The sequence below is a fragment of the Melozone crissalis genome, unplaced genomic scaffold (genome assembly GCF_028551555.1).
Source record: "Melozone crissalis strain CALT ecotype California unplaced genomic scaffold, PUWL_Pcris_2 ptg000741l_1, whole genome shotgun sequence".
NCBI classification, from domain to species: domain Eukaryota; kingdom Metazoa; phylum Chordata; class Aves; order Passeriformes; family Passerellidae; genus Melozone; species Melozone crissalis.
In genome coordinates, this window is record NW_026536393.1 from 1 (window position 1) to 18,650 (window position 18,650).

An 18,650-nucleotide genomic window follows, 5' to 3' on the forward strand; every position below is an offset into this window, starting at 1 on the left:
GTTCGAGGGGATTTGGGGGGGATTTGGGGATGTTTTGGGGTCTGGGGATGGACCAAAACCGTGCTGTGTTCGAGGGTGAGGGGTTTGGGGGAGATTCGGGGGGAATTCAGGGGGGTTTGAGGGGATTTAGGGGGGATTTGGGGGGTTTCGGGGGGGTTTTGGAGAGGTTTGAGGGGATTGGGGGGGGGGGGGGGTTTGGGGGTCTGGGGATGGACCAAAACCACGATGGGTTCGAGGGTGAGGGGCTTCGGGGAGGGATTGGGGAGGGGGATTCGGGGGGAATTTGAGGGGGTTTTGGGGACGTTTTGGCGGGATTTAGGGGTCTGACCCCCCAAAAATCCCCAAATTTCCCCGAATTCCCCCCAGACCTGGCCGTGGGTGCCCCTTTTGACGGCGCGGGCAAGGTGTTCATTTACCACGGCAGCGCCCTGGGCATCGTCACCCGCCCGGCGCAGGGGTGAGGGGGGCTCGGGGGGGGCTCGGGGGGTCCCGGGTGGGGTCTGGGGGCGTCCCGGGGGGGGGGGGTCTCGGGCTCATCCAGCGCCCCCTGCCCAGGTGCTGGACGGGGAGGCCGTGGGGGTCTCGGCCTTTGGCTACTCGCTCTCGGGGGGGCTGGACGTGGATGGGAACCTGTACCCCGACCTGTTGGTGGGGTCCCTGTCGGACACCGTGGTGCTCTACAGGTACAGAGACCCCCCCCCCCCCCCAAAACCTGAGACCCCCAAAATCCCCCAGTTCCTGAGGATTCCAAACCCCCTGAGTGGCCCCCAATTCCTGGGACCCCCCTAAAATCCCCCAGTTCCTGAGGATTCCAAACCCCCTGAGAGGCCCCCAATTCCTGGGACCCCCCTAAAATCCTCCAGTTCCTGAGGATTCCAAACCCCCTGAGTGGCCCCCAATTCCTGGGACCCCCCCCCCCCCCCAGAGTCCCCCAATTCCTGGAGTGGACCCCCAGCCCTGGGACCCCCCAAAATCCCCCAATTCCTGACAATCCCAAATCCCTGTAGTGTCCCCCCCCCCCCCCCCAAATCCTTGAGCACCCCCAAATCCCTTGGAAATCCCTCAAACCCCTCCCCCAGCAATTCCCCTTTCCCAAGGACCCCCAAATCCCCCAGCACCCCCAAATCCCTGAGCCCACCCCCACAATCCCCCTTCGCAGGGACCCCCAAATCCCTCAGACCTCCCCATTCCCGAGTCTCCCCGAATCCCTGAGCCCCCCCATGGCAATCCCCCTTCGCAGGGACCCCCAGATCCCCCAAATCCCCGATCCCGCTGCCCCTGGGTGGTCCCGGGGGCACTCTCGGGGTTGGGGGGCTGCCCCGGGACCCCCATTTCCCCCCATTTCCCCCCGTTTTTCCCGGTTAGGGCGCGGCCGGTGGTTCACGTGTCCCGGGACGTGTCGGTGCTGCCGCCGCTCATCGACCTGGAGCAGAGCAACTGCCGCGACGGGCCCGGCGTGTGGTGCGTGGCACCGGGACACCCCCGGGTCCCCTCCATGTCCCCCGTGTCCCCCAGTGTCCCCCCGTGTCCCCTGTTTCCCCCCCGTGTCTCCCCATGTTCCCCATGGCCCCCTTTTTCCTCCCCGTGTGTTCCCCTTGTGTCCCCATCGTGTGTCCCCCTCCATGTCCCCCTCGTGTCCCCCCCGTGTCCTCTCCACGTGTGTCCCCCCGGTGTGTGTCCCCCCTTATCGCCCCCATGTCCCTGTGTCCCCATTTGTCCCCCCGTGTCCCCTCCGTGTCCTCCCCTCCTCTCCCCGTGTCCCCACCATGTCCCCTATGACCCCCCACACATCCCCCCCGTGTCCCCACCGTGTCCCCCCATGACCCTCCCAGTGTCCCCACCACGTCCCCCGTTTTCCCCTCTCCTCTCCCTGTGTCCCCATTGCGTCCCCCCATGTCCCCAGTGTCCCTCCTTGTCCTCCCCGTGTCCCCCCATGATCCCCCAAGTGTCCCCCCCGTGTCCCCTATGGCACCCCCCCATATCCCCGCTATGTCCCCATCATGTCCCCCTGTGTCCTCCCCATTGTCCCCCCCCCGTGTCCCCATGTCCCCCTTTTTCCCCCCGTGTGTTCCCTTGTGTCCCCCCCGTGTGTCCCCCCTTATCCCCTCCATGTCCCCTGTGTCCCTCCTTGTCCTCCCCGTGTCCCCCCCTCCTCTCCCCGTGTCCCCCCATGATCCCCCAAATGTCCCCCCCGTGTCCCCTATGACCCCCCACACATCCCTCCTGTGTCCCCATCATGTCCCCCTGTGTCCCCCCCATGTCCCCCCCATTGTCCCCCCCGTGTCCCCTCCCGGTCCCACTTTGGGGGTGTCGGGACCCCCCCCTGACCCCCGTGTCCCCCCCAGCCTGGAGCTCCGGGCGTGTTTCAGCTTCAGCGAGAGCCCGGGCAGGGACAGCGCCCCCGCCCCGCTGGGTGAGTGACCCCCGGGACCCCCCAAACCGGGGAGACCCCCCAATCCAGGGACCCCCCATTCCCGAGAGTCCCCCAATCCTGGGAGAACCCCCAGTCCTGGGCATCCCCCCCCATTCCTGAGGACCCCATTTCCTGAGGGTGCCCCCTGTCCCTGGGACACCCTCGCCCATTCTTTGGGGTTCCCCATCCCCGAGGACCCCCCAAACCCCGGGGATCCCCCAGGACCCCAATCCCTGCGCACCTCCATCCTTTGGGACCCCACCCATATTTTGTGCCCGCCATGCTTGGGACCCTCCTCATCCTTCAGACTCCCCCCCATCCTTTGGGACCCCCCCCAAATCTTTGAACCCCTCCATCTTTGGGCCCCTTCCCCATCCCTTGGATCCCCTCCCCATTCTTTGGGGGCCCCCCCCCATCCTTTGTCCCCCAAATCCTTTGGGCCCCTCTCCGTCTTTTGAGACTCCCCCAAATCTCTGAGGCCTCCATCCTTTGGGACCCCTCCCCTTCCTTTGGGACCCCAAATCCTCGAGACCCCTCCCCATCCTTTCGCCCCCTCATCCTTTGGGCCCTTCTCCATCTTTTGGGACCTTCCCAAATCTTTGAGGCCCCCATCTCTTGGGACCCTCCCCATCCTTTGGGACCCCTCCCCTTCCTTTGGGACCTCCCCAAATCTTTGAGCCCCCCCCCCATCCTTGGGGCTCTCCCCATCCCTTGGGCCCCCTCCCCATCCTTTGGGACCCTCATCCTTTTGACCCTCCCCATCCTTTGGGCCCCTTCCCCATCCCTTTGGGACCTTCCCCATCCTTTTGTCCCCCAAATCCTTTATGGCCCCTCCCCATCTTCTGGGAGCCCCCCGGGTCTCTGAGCCCCCCCATCCTTGGGACCCTCCCTATCCTTGGGACACCCCCACATCTCTGCCCCCCCGATCCGTGCCCCCCCAGAGCTGGCGCTGGCGCTGGAGGCGGACTCGGAGCGGCGCCTGCGGGGGCAGCAGCCCCGGGGCTCCTTCCTGGAGCGGGGCCCGGCCGAGCCCGAGCACCGGATCCGGGCCCGGCTGGAGCTGCCCCGGCCGCGGGAGCGGCGCTGCGTGCCCGCCACCTTCCGCCTGCACGTGAGCCGCCTTCATCCTCCTCATCCTCATCCTCATCCCCTTCCTCATCCTCCTTCCACCACCTTCCGCCTGCACGTGAGCCGCCTTCATCCTCCTCATCCTCATCCTCATCCCCTTCCTCACCCTCCTCTTCCGCCACCTTCCGCCTGCACGTGAGCCGCCTTCATCCTCCTCATCCTCATCCTCATCCCCTTCCTCACCCTCCTCTTCCACCACCTTCCGCCTGCACGTGAGCCGCCTTCATCCTCCTCATCCTCATCCTCCTCATCCTCATCCTCCTCATCCTCATCCCCTTCCTCACCCTCCTCTTCCGCCACCTTCCGCCTGCACGTGAGCCGCCTTCATCCTCCTCATCCTCATCCTCCTCATCCTCATCCTCCTCATCCTCATCCCCTTCCTCACCCTCCTCTTCCGCCACCTTCCGCCTGCACGTGAGCCGCCTTCATCCTCCTCATCCTCATCCTCCTCATCCTCATCCTCCTCATCCTCATCCTCCTCATCCTCATCCTCATCCTCATCCCCTTCCTCACCCTCCTCTTCCGCCACCTTCCGCCTGCACGTGAGCCGCCTTCATCCTCCTCATCCTCATCCTCCTCATCCTCATCCTCCTCATCCTCATCCCCTTCCTCACCCTCCTCTTCCGCCACCTTCCGCCTGCACGTGAGCCGCCTTCATCCTCCTCATCCTCATCCTCCTCATCCTCATCCTCCTCATCCTCATCCCCTTCCTCATCCTCATCCCCTTCCTCACCCTCATCCTCCTCTTCCGCCACCTTCCGCCTGCACGTGCGTCACCTTCATCCTCCTCATCCTCATCCTCCTCATCCTCATCCTCATCCCCTTCCTCATCCTCCTTCCACCACCTTCCGCCTGCACGTGCGTCACCTTCATCCTCCTCATCCTCCTCATCCTCCTCATCCTCATCCTCATCCTCCTCATCCTCATCCTCATCCCCTTCCTCATCCTCCTTCCACCACCTTCCGCCTGCACGTGCGTCACCTTCATCCTCCTCATCCTCATCCTCCTCATCCTCATCCTCCTCATCCTCATCCCCTTCCTCACCCTCCTCTTCCGCCACCTTCCGCCTGCACGTGCGTCACCTTCATCCTCCTCATCCTCAGCCTCATCCTCATCTTCAGCCTTATCCTCAGCCTCCTCATCCTCACCTTCCTCTTCCTCATCCTCACCTTCCTCAGCCTCCTCTTCCTCACCATCAGCCCTGTCCCCCATCCCCATCTCCTCCTTCTCCCCATCGTCCCCCCCAGGTGTCCCCAGTGCCCCCCTGACCTTCCTCCCCCCCTCCTCCTCCTCAGGACGACATCCGGGACAAGCTCCGCCCCATCGCCGTCACTCTGTCCTTCTCCATCGCGGGGACCCCGCGGGGGACACGGGGGACACGGGGGACATCGGGGACACGGGGGCGCCGGGGGACGGCGCTGCCCCCACTGGAGCCGGCGCTGAGCCCGCGGCAGCCCAGCACGCTGCGCACCGAGGTGACACTGCCACCGTGTGTCACCTGTGTCACCCTGTGTCACCGTGTGTCACCTGTGTCACCGTGTGTCACTGTGTGTCACCGTGTGTCACCTGTGTCACCCTGTGTCACCGTGTGTCACCTTCTGTGTCACTGTGTCACACACCTGTGTCACCGTGTGTCACCTGTGTCACCGTGTGTCACTGTGTGTCACCGTGTGTCACTGTGTCACACACCTGTGTCACTGTGTCACCCTGTGTCACCCACTGTCCCCAGCGCTGAGCCCGCGGCAGCCCAGCACGCTGCGCACCGAGGTGACACTGCCGCCGTGTGTCACCTGTGTCACCCTGTGTCACCGTGTGTCACTGTGTGTCACCGTGTGTCACTGCGTGTCACGTGTGTCACCGTGTGTCACCGTGTGTCACTGCGTGTCACCTGTGTGACCCTGTGTCACCGTGTGTCACCTGTGTCACCGTGTGTCACTGTGTGTCACCTTCTGTGTCACTGTGTGTCACCCGCTGTGTCACTGTGTCACACACCTGTGTCACTGTGTCACCCTGTGTCACCCACTGTCCCCAGCGCTGAGCCCACGCCAGCCCAGCACGCTGCGCACCGAGGTGACACTGCCGCCGTGTGTCACACCCCTGTGTCACCCCATGTCACCCTGTGTCACCCACTTGTATCACCCTGTGTCCTCTGTGTCCCCCTGTCCCGGTTTGGGACACCGGTAGTGTCCCTTCTGTGTCCTCCTGTCCGTGTGTCCCCCAGTGTCCCTCCTATGTCCCCTAGTGTCCCCCTGTGTCCCCCTTGTCCCGCCTGCAGTGTCCCCTCCTTGCTGGGTGTGTCCCCCCCATCCCGGGCTGTCCCCGCAGTGTCCCCACGTCCCCGCAGTGTCCCCGCAGTGTCTCCGCAGTGTCCCCAGGTCCCCCCATGTCCCCCTCATTGCTGGCTGTGTCCCAGGCTGTCCCCACAGTGTCCCCTGATGTCCCCGTGTCCCCCAGGTGCATTTCCTGCGCCAGGGCTGCGGCGATGACCGGATCTGCCAGAGCCACCTGGAGCTGCGGCCGCGCTTCTGCGCCCGCCTTGGGGACAGCGACTTCCTGGCCCTGCCCCGGTGAGGGGACAGCAGGGGACAGCGCCACCGGGGGGGGATGGGTGGCACTGCCAGCCTGGGGGAACTGCCCCTGAGAGCCCCGGGGTGTCACCAAGGGAGGGACAGGGATGAGGATGGCACTGCCACCTTCTCCCTGAGAGCCCTGGAGTGTCACCAAGGGAGGGACAGGGATGAGGATGGCACTGCCACCTTCTCCCTGAGAGCCCTGGAGTGTCACCAAGGGAGGGACAGGGATGAGGATGGCACTGCCACCTTCTCCCTGAGAGCCCTGGGGTGTCACCAAGGGAGGGACAGGGATGAGGATGGCACTGCCACCTTCTCCCTGAGAGCCCTGGAGTGTCACCAAGGGAGGGACAGGGATGAGGATGGCACTGCCACCTTCTCCCTGAGAGCCCTGGGGTGTCACCAAGGGAGGGACAGGGATGAGGATGGCACTGCCACCTTCTCCCTGAGAGCCCTGGGGTGTCACCAAGGGAGGGACAGGGATGAGGATGGCACTGCCACCTTCTCCCTGAGAGCCCCGGGGTGTCACCAAGGGAGGGACAGGGATGAGGATGGCACTGCCACCTTCTCCCTGAGAGCCCTGGAGTGTCACCAAGGGAGGGACAGGGATGAGGATGGCACTGCCACCTTCTCCCTGAGAGCCCTGGAGTGTCACCAAGGGAGGGACAGGGATGAGGATGGCACTGCCACCTTCTCCCTGAGAGCCCTGGAGTGTCACCAAGGGAGGGACAGGGATGAGGATGGCACTGCCACCTTCTCCCTGAGAGCCCCGGGGTGTCACCAAGGGAGGGACAGGGATGAGGATGGCACTGCCACCTTCTCCCTGAGAGCCCCGGGGTGTCACCAAGGGAGGGACAGGGATGAGGATGGCACTGCCACCTCTGCCACGTCACTGTGAGGGACCAGGGATGTCCCCAAGGTGGTCACAGAGGTAAGGATGGCACTGCCACCTTCACCCTGAGTGCCCAGGGATGTCCCCAAGGCAGTCACATGTACAAGGATGGCACTGCCACCGTGGGGTCGCTGCCCCTGACAGCCCCGGGGTGTCACCAAGGGGGTGACAGGGCAGAGGATGGCACTGCCACCTTGCTATGAGGGACCAGGGATGTCCCCAAGGGAGGGACAGAGGTGAGCATGGCACTGCCACCTTCATCCTGGGTACCAAGGGAGTGACAGGGGTGAGGATGGCACTGCCACCTCTGCCACATCACTGTGAGGGACCAGGGATGTCCCCAAGGTGGTCACAGGAGTGAGGACGGCACTGTCACCTCTCTGCGAGGGATGTCCCCAAGGTGGTCACACGTGCAAGGCTGGCACTGCCATCCTCCCGGGGATGTCCCCAAGGTGGTCACACGTACAAGGCTGGCACTGCCATCCTCCCGGGGATGTCCCCAAGGTGTCACACGTGTCACTGCCCGCAGGGACAAGGATGGCACTGCCACCTCTCTGCGAGGGATGTCCCCAAGGTGTCACACGTGCAAGGCTGGCACTGCCATCCTCCCGGGGATGTCCCCAAGGTGTCACACGTGTCACTGCCCGCAGGGACGAGGACGGCGCTGCCATCCTGGCCATCGGTGACCAGAAGGACGTGGCCCTGGAGCTGCAGGTGACCAACGAGCCCTCGGACCCCGCGCAGCCGCACAGGGACGGGGACGACGCCCACCAGGCCCTGCTGGTGGCATCGCTGCCCCCCGAGCTGCCCTACGCTGCCATCCGGGCCGAGGAGAGCGCGGTGAGAGGGACACGAGGGACACTGGGGACAGGGACGGGGATGGGGACAGGGACACAGGGACCGGGACACAGGGGACAGGGATGGGGCACAGGGACAGGGACACAGGGGACAGGGATGGGGCACAGGGACAGGGACACAGGGACACAGGGGACAGGGATGGGGACAGGGACAGGGACAGGGACAGGGACACAGGGGCCGGGACACAGGGGACAGGGATGGGGACAGGGACAGGGACAGGGACAGGGACACAGGGGCCGGGACACAGGGGACAGGGATGGGGACAGGGACAGGGACACAGGGACACAGGGGACAGGGATGGGGCACAGGGACAGGGACACAGGGGACAGGAATGGGGACAGGGACAGGGACAGGGACACAGGGGACAGGGATGGGGACAGGGATGGGACACAGGGGACAGGGATGGGGCACAGGGACACAGGGGACAGGGATGGGGACAGGGATGGGACACAGGGGACAGGGATGGGGACAGGAACAGGGACAGGGACACAGGGGACAGGGATGGGGACAGGGATGGGACACAGGGGACAGGGATGGGGACAGGGACAGGGACACAGGGGACAGGGATGGGGACAGGGATGGGACACAGGGGACAGGGATGGGGACAGGGACAGGGACACAGGGGACAGGGATGGGGCACAGGGACACAGGGGACAGGGATGGGGACAGGGATGGGACACAGGGGACAGGGATGGGGACAGGGACAGGGACACAGGGGACAGGGATGGGGACAGGGATGGGACACAGGGGACAGGGATGGGGCACAGGGACAGGGACAATACCCACCAGGCCCTGCTGGTGGCATCGCTGCCCCCCGAGCTGCCCTACGCTGCCATCCGGGCCGAGGAGAGCGCGGTGAGAGGGACACGAGGGACACTGGGGACACAGGGGACAGGGACACAGGAACGGGGACAGGGACAGGGATGGAGACAGGGACAGGGACACAGGGGACAGGGGACACAGGGATGGGGACAGGGATGGTGACACGGGAACAGGGATGGGGACGGGGACACAGGGGACAGGGACAGGGGATGGGGACGGCGACAGGAGACAGACACAGGGGACAGGGAACAGAGGGACAGATGGGGACAAGGGACAGGAGGGGCAGAGGGATGGTCCTGGGGGTCACTCTGTGGTCACTCCGGGGGTGACCCCGGGTGCCACAGGGGGGCTCAGGGTTGGGGTCACTCCTGGGGTCACTCCGGGGTCACTCCTGGGTCACTCTGGGTCACTCTGGTGTCACTCTGGGGGTGACCCCGGGCTCAGCCCTGTCCCCCCCGCTCCATTCCCAGGTTCTGTGCTTGGCCAACCCCAACGGCTCCAGGGTGGAGTGCGAGCTGGGGAACCCCCTCAAACGGGGGGCTCAGGTGGGCGCAGCCCCCTCCCCAACCCCGACCCCCGACCCCCCCCGACCCCCCCGAACCCCCCCAGCGCTCACCTGCCCCTCCCCAGGTTCGCTTCTTCCTCATCCTCAGCACCTCGGGCATCTCCATCCACACCACGGAGCTGGAGGTGCTGCTGGAGCTCAACACGTGAGCGGGGCGGGGGGATGGAGACCCCCGGGGGGGCTGGGGACCCCCAAAGTGGGGATGGAGACCCCCGGGATTGGGGGATGGAGACCCTCGGGGGGGCTGGGACCCCCAAAGTGGGGATGGAGACCCCCGGGATTGGGGGATGGAGACCCTCGGGATTGGGGGTGGGACCCCCAGGAGTGGGGATGGAGACCCCCGGGATTGGGGGATGGAGACCCCCGGGGGGGCTGGGACCCCCAAAGTGGGGATGGAGACCCCCGGAAGTGGGGATGGAAACCCCCAAAGTGGGGATGGAGACCCCCGGGATTGGGGGTGGAGACCCCCGGGATTGGGGCTGGGACCCCCGGGAGTGGGGCTGGAGACCCCCGGGATTGGGAACTGGGATCCCAGAGGATTTGGGGCCAGAGCCCCCAGAAATTTGGGGATGGAGACCCCCGGGGTTTGGGGGTCAGACCCCCGGGGTTTGGGGGCTGGAATCCCAGGGGATTTGGGGTTCAGAGACCCCAGAATTTGGGGGTCAGAGCCCCTAGGATTTTGGGGTCAGAACCCCCAGGATTTGGGGCCTGGAATCCCAGGGGATTTGGGAGCTGCAATCCCAGGGGATTTGCGATCAGACCCCCAGGATTTGGGGTTCAGAGCCCCCAGGATTTGGGGTCACAGCCCCCAGACTTTGGGTCCCAGATCCCCCACAGAATTCGGGAACAAAACCCCGGCAGTTTCAGACTCTGCCCCCCCCCCCAACATTTAGGGTCGGGGGGCTGCAATTTGGGGTTCACCCCCCTTCCCCACACGCCCTTTGGGGGTTTTTCCTTTTGGGGTTTCACCCCCCGACCCCAAATCCCCCCCAGGACCAGCGAGCAGCCGGGGCTGGAGCCGGTGGTCGCCCGCGCCCGCGTGGTCATCGAGCTGCCCCTGGCCGTGACCGGGTGAGCGGGGTCGGCTTTGGGGGTTTTGGGGTTTTGGGGGGCTCGGGGGGCCGGTTTGGGGTCGGGACCCCCCCCCCTAACAGCAGGGATGTCCCCACAGCGTGGCCGTGCCCCCCCGGCTGTTCTTTGGGGGGCAGGTGCTGGGGGAGAGCGCGGTGAAGAGGGAGAGCCAGGTGGGCAGCGCCGTCCGCTTCGAGGTCACGGTGAGAGACACCCCGAAATGGAGACACCAAAACAGGGACCCCAAAATGACAGACCCCAAAATGGAGACCCCAAAACGGGCCCCAAAACAGAGACCCCAAAATGGAGACCCCAAAATTACAGACCCCAAAATGGACCCTAAAAACAGAGACCCCAAAATTACAGACACCAAAATGGACCCCAAAATGGAGACCCCGAAATTACAGACACCAAAACAGGGACCCCAAAATGGAGACCCCAAAACGGACCCTAAAAACAGAGACCCCAAAATTACAGACACCAAAATGGACCCCAAAATGACAGACCCCAAAACGGACCCTAAAAACAGAGACCCCAAAATTACAGACCCCAAAATGGAGACCCCAAAATTACAGACACCAAAATGGACCCCAAAATGGAGACCCCGAAATTACAGACACCAAAACAGGGACCCCAAAATGGAGACCCCAAAATGGACCCTAAAAACAGAGACCCCAAAATTACAGACACCAAAACAGGGACCCCAAAATGGAGACCCCAAAATGGAGACCCCAAAACGGGCCCCAAAACAGAGACCCCAAAATGGAGACCCCGAAATTACAGACACCAAAACAGGGACCCCAAAATGGAGACCCCAAAACGGAGACCCCAAAACGGGCCCCAAAATAGAGACCCCAAAATTACAGACCCCAAAATGGACCCTAAAAACAGAGACCCCAAAATTACAGACACCAAAACAGGGACCCCAAAATGGAGACCCCAAAATTACAGACACCAAAATGGACCCCAAAATTACAGACACCAAAATGGACCCCAAAATGGAGACCCCAAAACGGGCCCCAAAATAGAGACCCCAAAATGGAGACCCCAAAATTACAGACCCCAAAATGGATCCTAAAAACAGAGACCCCAAAATTACAGACACCAAAATGGAGACCCCAAAATGGAGACCCCAAAACTACAGACACCAAAACAGGGACCCCAAAATGGAGACCCCAAAATGGAGACCCCAAAATTACAGACACCAAAATGGAGACCCCAAAATGGGCCCCAAAACAGAGACCCCAAAATGGAGACCCCAAAATTACAGACACCAAAACAGGGACCCCAAAATGGAGACCCCAAAACGGGCCCCAAAACAGAGACCCAAAAATGAAGACCCCAAAATGGACCCTAAAAACAGAGACCCCAAAATTATAGACACAAAAACAGGGACCCCAAAATGGAGACCCCAAAATTACAGACACCAAAATGGAGACCCCAAAACAGAGACCCCAAAATGGAGACCCCAAAATTACAGACACCAAAATGGACCCCAAAATTACAGACCCCAAAACGGACCCTAAAAACAGAGACCCCAAAATTACAGACACCAAAACAGGGACCCCAAAATGGAGACCCCAAAACGGACCCTAAAAACAGAGACCCCAAAATTACAGACACCAAAACAGGGACCCCAAAATGACAGACCCCAAAACGGGCCCTAAAAACAGAGACCCCAAAATTACAGACCCCAAAATGGAGACCCCGAAATTACAGACACCAAAATGGAGACCCCAAAACGGGCCCTAAAAACAGAGACCCCAAAATTACAGACACCAAAACAGGGACTCCAAAATGGAGACCCCAAAATTACAGACACCAAAATGGACCCCAAAATGGAGACCCCGAAATTACAGACACCAAAACAGGGACCCCAAAATTACAGACACCAAAATGGAGACCCTAAAACGGGCCCCAAAACAGAGACCCCAAAATGGAGACCCCAAAATTACAGACACCAAAATGGACCCCAAAATTACAGACCCCAAAACGGACCCTAAAAACAGAGACCCCAAAATTACAGACCCCAAAATGGAGACCCCAAAATTACAGACACCAAAACAGGGACCCCAAAATGGGCCCCAAAACAGAGACCCCAAAATGGAGACCCCAAAACGGACCCTAAAAACGGAGACCCCAAAATTACAGACACCAAAATCACAGACACCAAAACAGGGACCCCAAAATGGAGACCTCAAAATGGAGACCCCCAAAATGGAGACCCCCAAAACGGACCCTAAAAACGGAGACCCCAAAATTACAGACCCCAATATGGAGACCCCTAATTGGACCCTAAAAACAGAGACCCCAAAACGGAGATCCCAAACTGGACCCAAAAACAGAGACACCAAAATGGACCCCAAAACAGAGACCCCAAAATAGAGACACCCCAAAACCAGAAACCCACAAAATGGACCCCAAAACAGAGACCCCAAAATAGAGACCCCAAAACGGAGACACTCCCAAAACAGAGACCCTCCCCCCCTGCACCAGGACCCCAAAACCAAAATGGGGTCAGGATTCCATACAGGGGCTGTTTTTGGGGTTCAGGGCCATTTCCGTCCGTGCCCCCCAGGTGTGGCAGTGGGTTGTTTTTGGGGTCGGGGCTGTTTTTGGGGTGAGGGCTGTTTTTGGGGCTGGGGGCTATTTCTGGGTTCAGGGTTGAGGTTGTTTTTGGGGTCATGGCTCCATACAGGTCCTGTTTTTGGGGTTCAGGCCCATTCCCATCCTTCCCCCCCCAGGTGTTGCAGCAGGGGCCGGTGCTCAGGACCCCTGGCTCGGGTGTTGTTTTTGGGGGTTCAGGGCTGGTTTTGGGGCTGGGGGCTATTTCTGGGTTCGGGACTGTTTTGGGGGTTCAGGGCTGTTTTTGGGGCTGGGGGCTATTTCTGGGTTCGGGACTGTTTATGGGGCTGGGGGCTATTTCTGGGTTCAGGGCTGTTTATGGGGGTTCAGGGCTGTTTTGGGGGTTCAGGGCTGTTTTTGGGGCTGGGGGCTATTTCTGGGTTCAGGGCTGTTTTGGGGGTTCAGGGCTGTTTTTGGGGCTGGGGGCTATTTCTGGGTTCAGGGCTGTTTTGGGGGTTCAGGGCTGTTTTTGGGGCTGGGGGCTATTTCTGGGTTCAGGGCTGTTTTGGGGGTTCAGGGCTGTTTTTGGGGCTGGGGGCTATTTCTGGGTTCAGGGCTGTTTTGGGGGTTCAGGGCTGTTTTTGGGGCTGGGGGCTATTTCTGGGTTCAGGGCTGTTTTGGGGGTTCAGGGCTGTTTTTGGGGCTGGGGGCTATTTCTGGGTTCAGGGCTGTTTATGGGGGTTCAGGGCTGTTTTTGGGGCTGGGGGCTATTTCTGGGTTCAGGGCTGTTTATGGGGGTTCAGGGCTGTTTTGGGGGTTCAGGGCTGTTTTTGGGGCTGGGGGCTATTTCTGGGTTCGGGGCTGTTTATGGGGGTTCAGGGCTGTTTTTGGGGCTGGGGGCTATTTCTGGGTTCAGGGCTGTTTATGGGGGTTCAGGGCTGTTTTGGGGGTTCAGGGCTGTTTTTGGGGCTGGGGGCTATTTCTGGGTTCAGGGCTGTTTATGGGGGTTCAGGGCTGTTTTGGGGGTTCAGGGCTGTTTTTGGGGCTGGGGGCTATTTCTGGGTTCAGGGCTGTTTTGGGGGTTCAGGGCTGTTTTGGGGGCTCAGGCCCATTTCCCCCCCATGCCCCCCAGGTGTCGCAGCAGGGGCCGGTGCTCAGGACCCCTGGCTCGGGTGCTGTTTTTGGGGCTGGGGGCTGTTTTTGGGGGGTTCAGGGCTATTTTTGGGGGTTCAGGCCCATTTTGGGGGTTCAGGCCCATTCCCATCCCTTCCCCCCAGGTGTCGCAGCGGGGGCCGGTGCTCCGGACCCCCGGCGCGGCCGCCCTGACCGTGCAGTGGCCGCTGGAGCTGCCCAACGGGAAGTGGCTCCTGTACCCGCTGAGCCTGGAGCTGGGCACCCCCCCCGTGCCCTGCAGCCCCCCGGGCAACCCCCTGCGCCTGGCCCTGGTGAGACTGGGGGGCCCCGGGGGGGGCGGGAGTGACCAGGGGGTGCCCAAGGGTGTCCTGGGCGTTTGGGGCGGTGTCCAGAGGTGTCCTGGGGTGTCCAGGGAGTGACCAGGGGGTGCCCAAGGGTGTCCTGGGCGTTTGGGGCGGTGTCCAGAGGTGTCCTGGGGGTGTCCAAGGATGGCCAGAGGTGTCCTGGGGGTGTCCTGGGGTGGCCAGGGGTGTCTGGGAGTGGGGCACAAGGGTGCCCGGGGGTGTCCATGGGGTGTCCAAATATGTCCAGGGGTGTCCTGGGGGTGCCCAGAGATGTCCAGAGGTGTCCAGGGGTGCCCAGGGGGTGGCCAAAGATGTCCAGGGGTGTCCAGAGGTGTCCTGGGGTGTCCAGGTGAGCCCAGGGGTGGCCAAAGGTGGTCAGGGAGTGTCCAGAGAGTGACCAGGGGTGTCCAAAGGTGTCCAGAGGTGTCCAGAGGCATCCTGGGGTGTTTGGGGTGGTGTCCAGGAGTGTCCAGGGGTGTCCAAAGGTGTCCAGAGGCATCCTGAGGTGTTTGGGGTGGTGTCCAGGGGTGACCAGGAGTGTCCAGGGGTGTCCAAAGGTGTCCAGAGGTGCCCAGAGATGTCCAAGGGATGGCCAGAGGTGTCCAGGGGTGCCCAGGGGGTGGCCAAAGGTGTCCAGGGGTGTCCAAGTGAGCCCAGGGGGTGCCCAGGGACGTCCAGGGGTGGCCAAAGGTGGTCAGGGAGTGTCCAGGGAGTGACCAGGGAGTGACCAGGGGTGTCCTGAGGTGTTTGGGGTGGTGTCCAGGGGGTGTCCAGGGGGTGTTCAGGGGTGTCCAGGGGTGGCCAAAGGTGGCCAGAGGTGGCCAGAGATGTCCAAGGGATGGCCAGAGGTGTCCAGGGGTGCCCAGGGGGTATCCAGGGATGCCCAGGGGTGCCCAGAGGTGTCCAAAGCTGTCCAGAGGCGTCCTGGGGTGGTGTCCAAAAATGTCCAGGAGTGTCCACGGGTGCCTAGGGGTGCCCAGGGGTGCCCAGGGGTGCCCGGGGGTCTCTGTCCCCCCTTTCCCATGCCCATCTTTGCCCCCCCAGGAGCCGCCAGGCCGGGGGGAGCCCCCTGAGGAGCCCCCAGCCCGCTCGTGGTGGGTGCCCGCGGGGAGGAAGAGGAGGAACGTGACCCTGGTGAGTGGAGGGGGGGGGGGGTGGGTTTGGGGGGGTTTGGGTTTGGGGGGGCACCTCATGGGGTTTGGGGTCCTCCTCCTTTGGGGGGCTCCTGTTCCTGGGATCCCCCTGGTCCCAGTGCCCCATTTTGGGGTGTCCCCATTCCCGAGGCCACTCCATTCCTGGTGTCCCCCTGCTCTGTCCTGCCCTGTTCTGGTGTCCCCCCATTCCTGGTGTCGCTACACTGTCCCCCCCATGCCTGGGATGTCCCCCTGTCCCCACCCTGTCCCCACCCTGTCCCCACACTGTTCCCTTGCTGTGCCGCTGTCCCTGGGATGTCCCCCTATTCCCAGGGGAATACTCCCAGATGTCCCCAGGTGTCCCCACCCTGTCCCCATACCCTCGGGGTGTCCCCTCACTGTCCCCACCCTGTCCCCTCTGTGCCAGGACTGTGCCCGGGGCACAGCCCGGTGCCGCCCGTTCCGGTGCACCCCAATCCCCGGGATGTCCCCATATTGTCCCCTCACTGTCCCCACCCTGTCCCCTCGCTGTCCCCTCTCTGTTATCCCAGGACTGTGCCCGGGGCACGGCTCGGTGCCGCCCGTTCCGGTGCACCCCAATCCCCGGGATGTCCCCACACTGTCCCCTCACTGTCCCCTCACTGTCCCCTCGCTGTCCCCTCTCTGTTATCCCAGGACTGTGCCCGGGGCACGGCTCGGTGCCGCCCGTTCCGGTGCACCCCAATCCCCGGGATGTCCCCACACTGTCCCCTCACTGTCCCCTCACTGTCCCCTCGCTGTCCCCTCTCTGTTATCCCAGGACTGTGCCCGGGGCACGGCTCGGTGCCGCCCGTTCCGGTGCCCGCTGCCGTCGCTGGAGCGCTCGGAGCTGCGGGCGCGGGGGCGTCTCTGGAACGGGACCTTCCTGGAGGTCAGGAGAGACCCCCGGGGTGGGGAGGGGGCTCAGCCCGGCCGGGACCCCTCCCCAAATTCCCAATTCCCCAAATTCCCCAAATTCCCATCCCAGGAGTTCCTGGACGTGGAGAACCTGGAGCTGATCGTGCGCGCCGAGGTCTCGGTGTCCTCCCCCCGCGGCAACGTCGTCATCAGGGACGCGGTGGCACAGGTGGGGACACCCCTGGGGACACCTGGGGACACCTCTGGGGACATCTTCAGGGACATCCCTGGGACCCTCAGACACTCCTGGGGACACCTGGGGACACCCAGGGGCACCACTGGGGACATTCCCATGGACATTCCTGGGGACACCCCCGGGGACACCCCTGGGGACACCTGGAAACACCCCTGAGGACACCCCTGGGGACACCCCTGGGGAAACCTGGGGACATCCGTGGAGACACCCAAGACCCCCAGACCCCCCTGAGGACACCCCCAGAACCTCCCCATGATCCCCTCAGAGACCCCCCCCCCGCCAATGTCCCCTGATGTCCCCATGACTCCCTGTGACCCCAGTGACCCCCAGTGACCCCGGTGTGACCCCCGTGTGACCCCTGTGACCCCGCAGATGTCGGTGTCCCTGCACCTGGACCCGGGCGTGGCCGTCACCGCTGTGCCCTGGTGGGTGCTGCCGCTGGCGGTGCTGCTGGGGCTGCTGCTGCTGGCGCTGCTCGTGCTGGGGCTCTGGAAGGTGAGGGACCCCCCTGCTATCGCGATATGGCACGATAGAACACGACATATCGCGATACACCACGATACAGCGCAGCACATCGCGATACGGCACCACAGAACATAGCATGCCACGATATGGCACGATACAATGCGGCATATCGCGATGTACCCCTTGCTCTCTGGTGCCATATCATGATATCTCACGCTGTCTGGTGCCATATCGTGATATACCGAGTGCTCTCCGGTGCCATATTATGATATCCCGCTCTGTCCAGTGCCATATCATGATATAGTCTCCACTCTCCGATGCCATATTGCGATATATCCCATGCTTTCTGGTGCCATATCGCGATATACCCCACACTGCCTGGTGCCGTATCGCGATATCTCACTGTGTCCGGTGCCATATCGCGATATATCGTTCTGTCCTGTGCCGTGTCACGATATCTCACTCTGTCTGGTGCCATATCATGATATCTCGCTCTGTCTGCTGCCATATTGTGATATCTCACTCAGTCCAGTGCCATATCATGGTATATCACTCCGTCTGGTGGCATATCATGATATGTCACTGTGTCTGGTGCCATATCGCGATATGTCACTGTGTCCTGTGCCATATCATGATATATCTCACTCTGCCCGGTGCCATGTCGCGATATATCCCGCTGTCCGGTGCCATGTCGCGCTATGTCACTGTGCCCGGTGCCATGTCGCGATATCCCCGTGCCCTGTCTCCCCAGCTGGGATTTTTCCGGCGGGCGGCGGCGGCCCCGCCCCCGGCCGTGCCGCGGTTCCGGGCCGTGCGAATCCCGCGGGAGCAGCGGCCCCAGGCCCGCGAGGGCCACACCGGAACCATCCTGCGGCCACAGTGGGCGGCCGGACCCACGGACAGGGACGGCGCCGGCGCCGCGCCCGGACCCGCCTGACGGACACCAGGACAGACGGACACAGCATGGACACAGGGATGGACACGGGATGGACATGGGAGGGACCCACGGACAGGGACGGCGACGGCGCCGCGCCCGGAGCCGCCTGACGGACACGGCATGGACAGACGGACGCAGCACGGATGGACAGACGGACGCGGCACGGATGGACAGACGGACACGGCACGGATGGACAGATGGGCACGGCTGGAGAGACGGACATGGCTGGATAGACAGACACGGCTGGACAGACGGACACGGCACAGATGGACAGATGGACACAGCACGGACAGACAGACATGGGACGGATGGACACAGCATGGATGGACAGATGGACACAGCTGGACAGACGGACACGGCACAGATGGACAGATGGACACAGCACAGACACGGGGATGGACATGGCATGGACAGATAGAGACAGCTGGACAGACAGACACACGGCACAGATGGACACATGGACACGGCATGGACACGGGGATGGACATGGCATGGACAGACGGACATGGGAGGGACAGGGATGGGGACAGCACTGCGCCAGGACCCACCCGACCAACACCGACAGACAGAGGGACATGGCACAGACACATGGACATAGCACAGATGGATATGGACAGACAG

General features: G+C 62.7%; 1 protein-coding gene across 1 annotated transcript; it reads left to right on the forward strand.

The window, feature by feature from the left end:
- Positions 1 to 47: 47 nt before the first annotated feature.
- On the forward strand, positions 48 to 18,029 carry LOC128950588 (integrin alpha-7-like). The gene is made up of 19 exons (XM_054295455.1): positions 48 to 75; positions 367 to 439; positions 540 to 683; positions 1,366 to 1,461; positions 2,346 to 2,413; positions 3,355 to 3,524; positions 4,837 to 5,016; positions 5,996 to 6,108; positions 7,654 to 7,843; positions 9,154 to 9,228; positions 9,314 to 9,393; positions 10,242 to 10,319; positions 10,420 to 10,522; positions 14,162 to 14,329; positions 15,407 to 15,496; positions 16,295 to 16,405; positions 16,502 to 16,600; positions 17,000 to 17,122; positions 17,844 to 18,029. Exons 1-19 carry the CDS (start codon positions 48 to 50, stop codon positions 18,027 to 18,029), a joined length of 2,175 nt encoding a protein of 724 aa, XP_054151430.1.
- Positions 18,030 to 18,650: the final 621 nt, after the last annotated feature.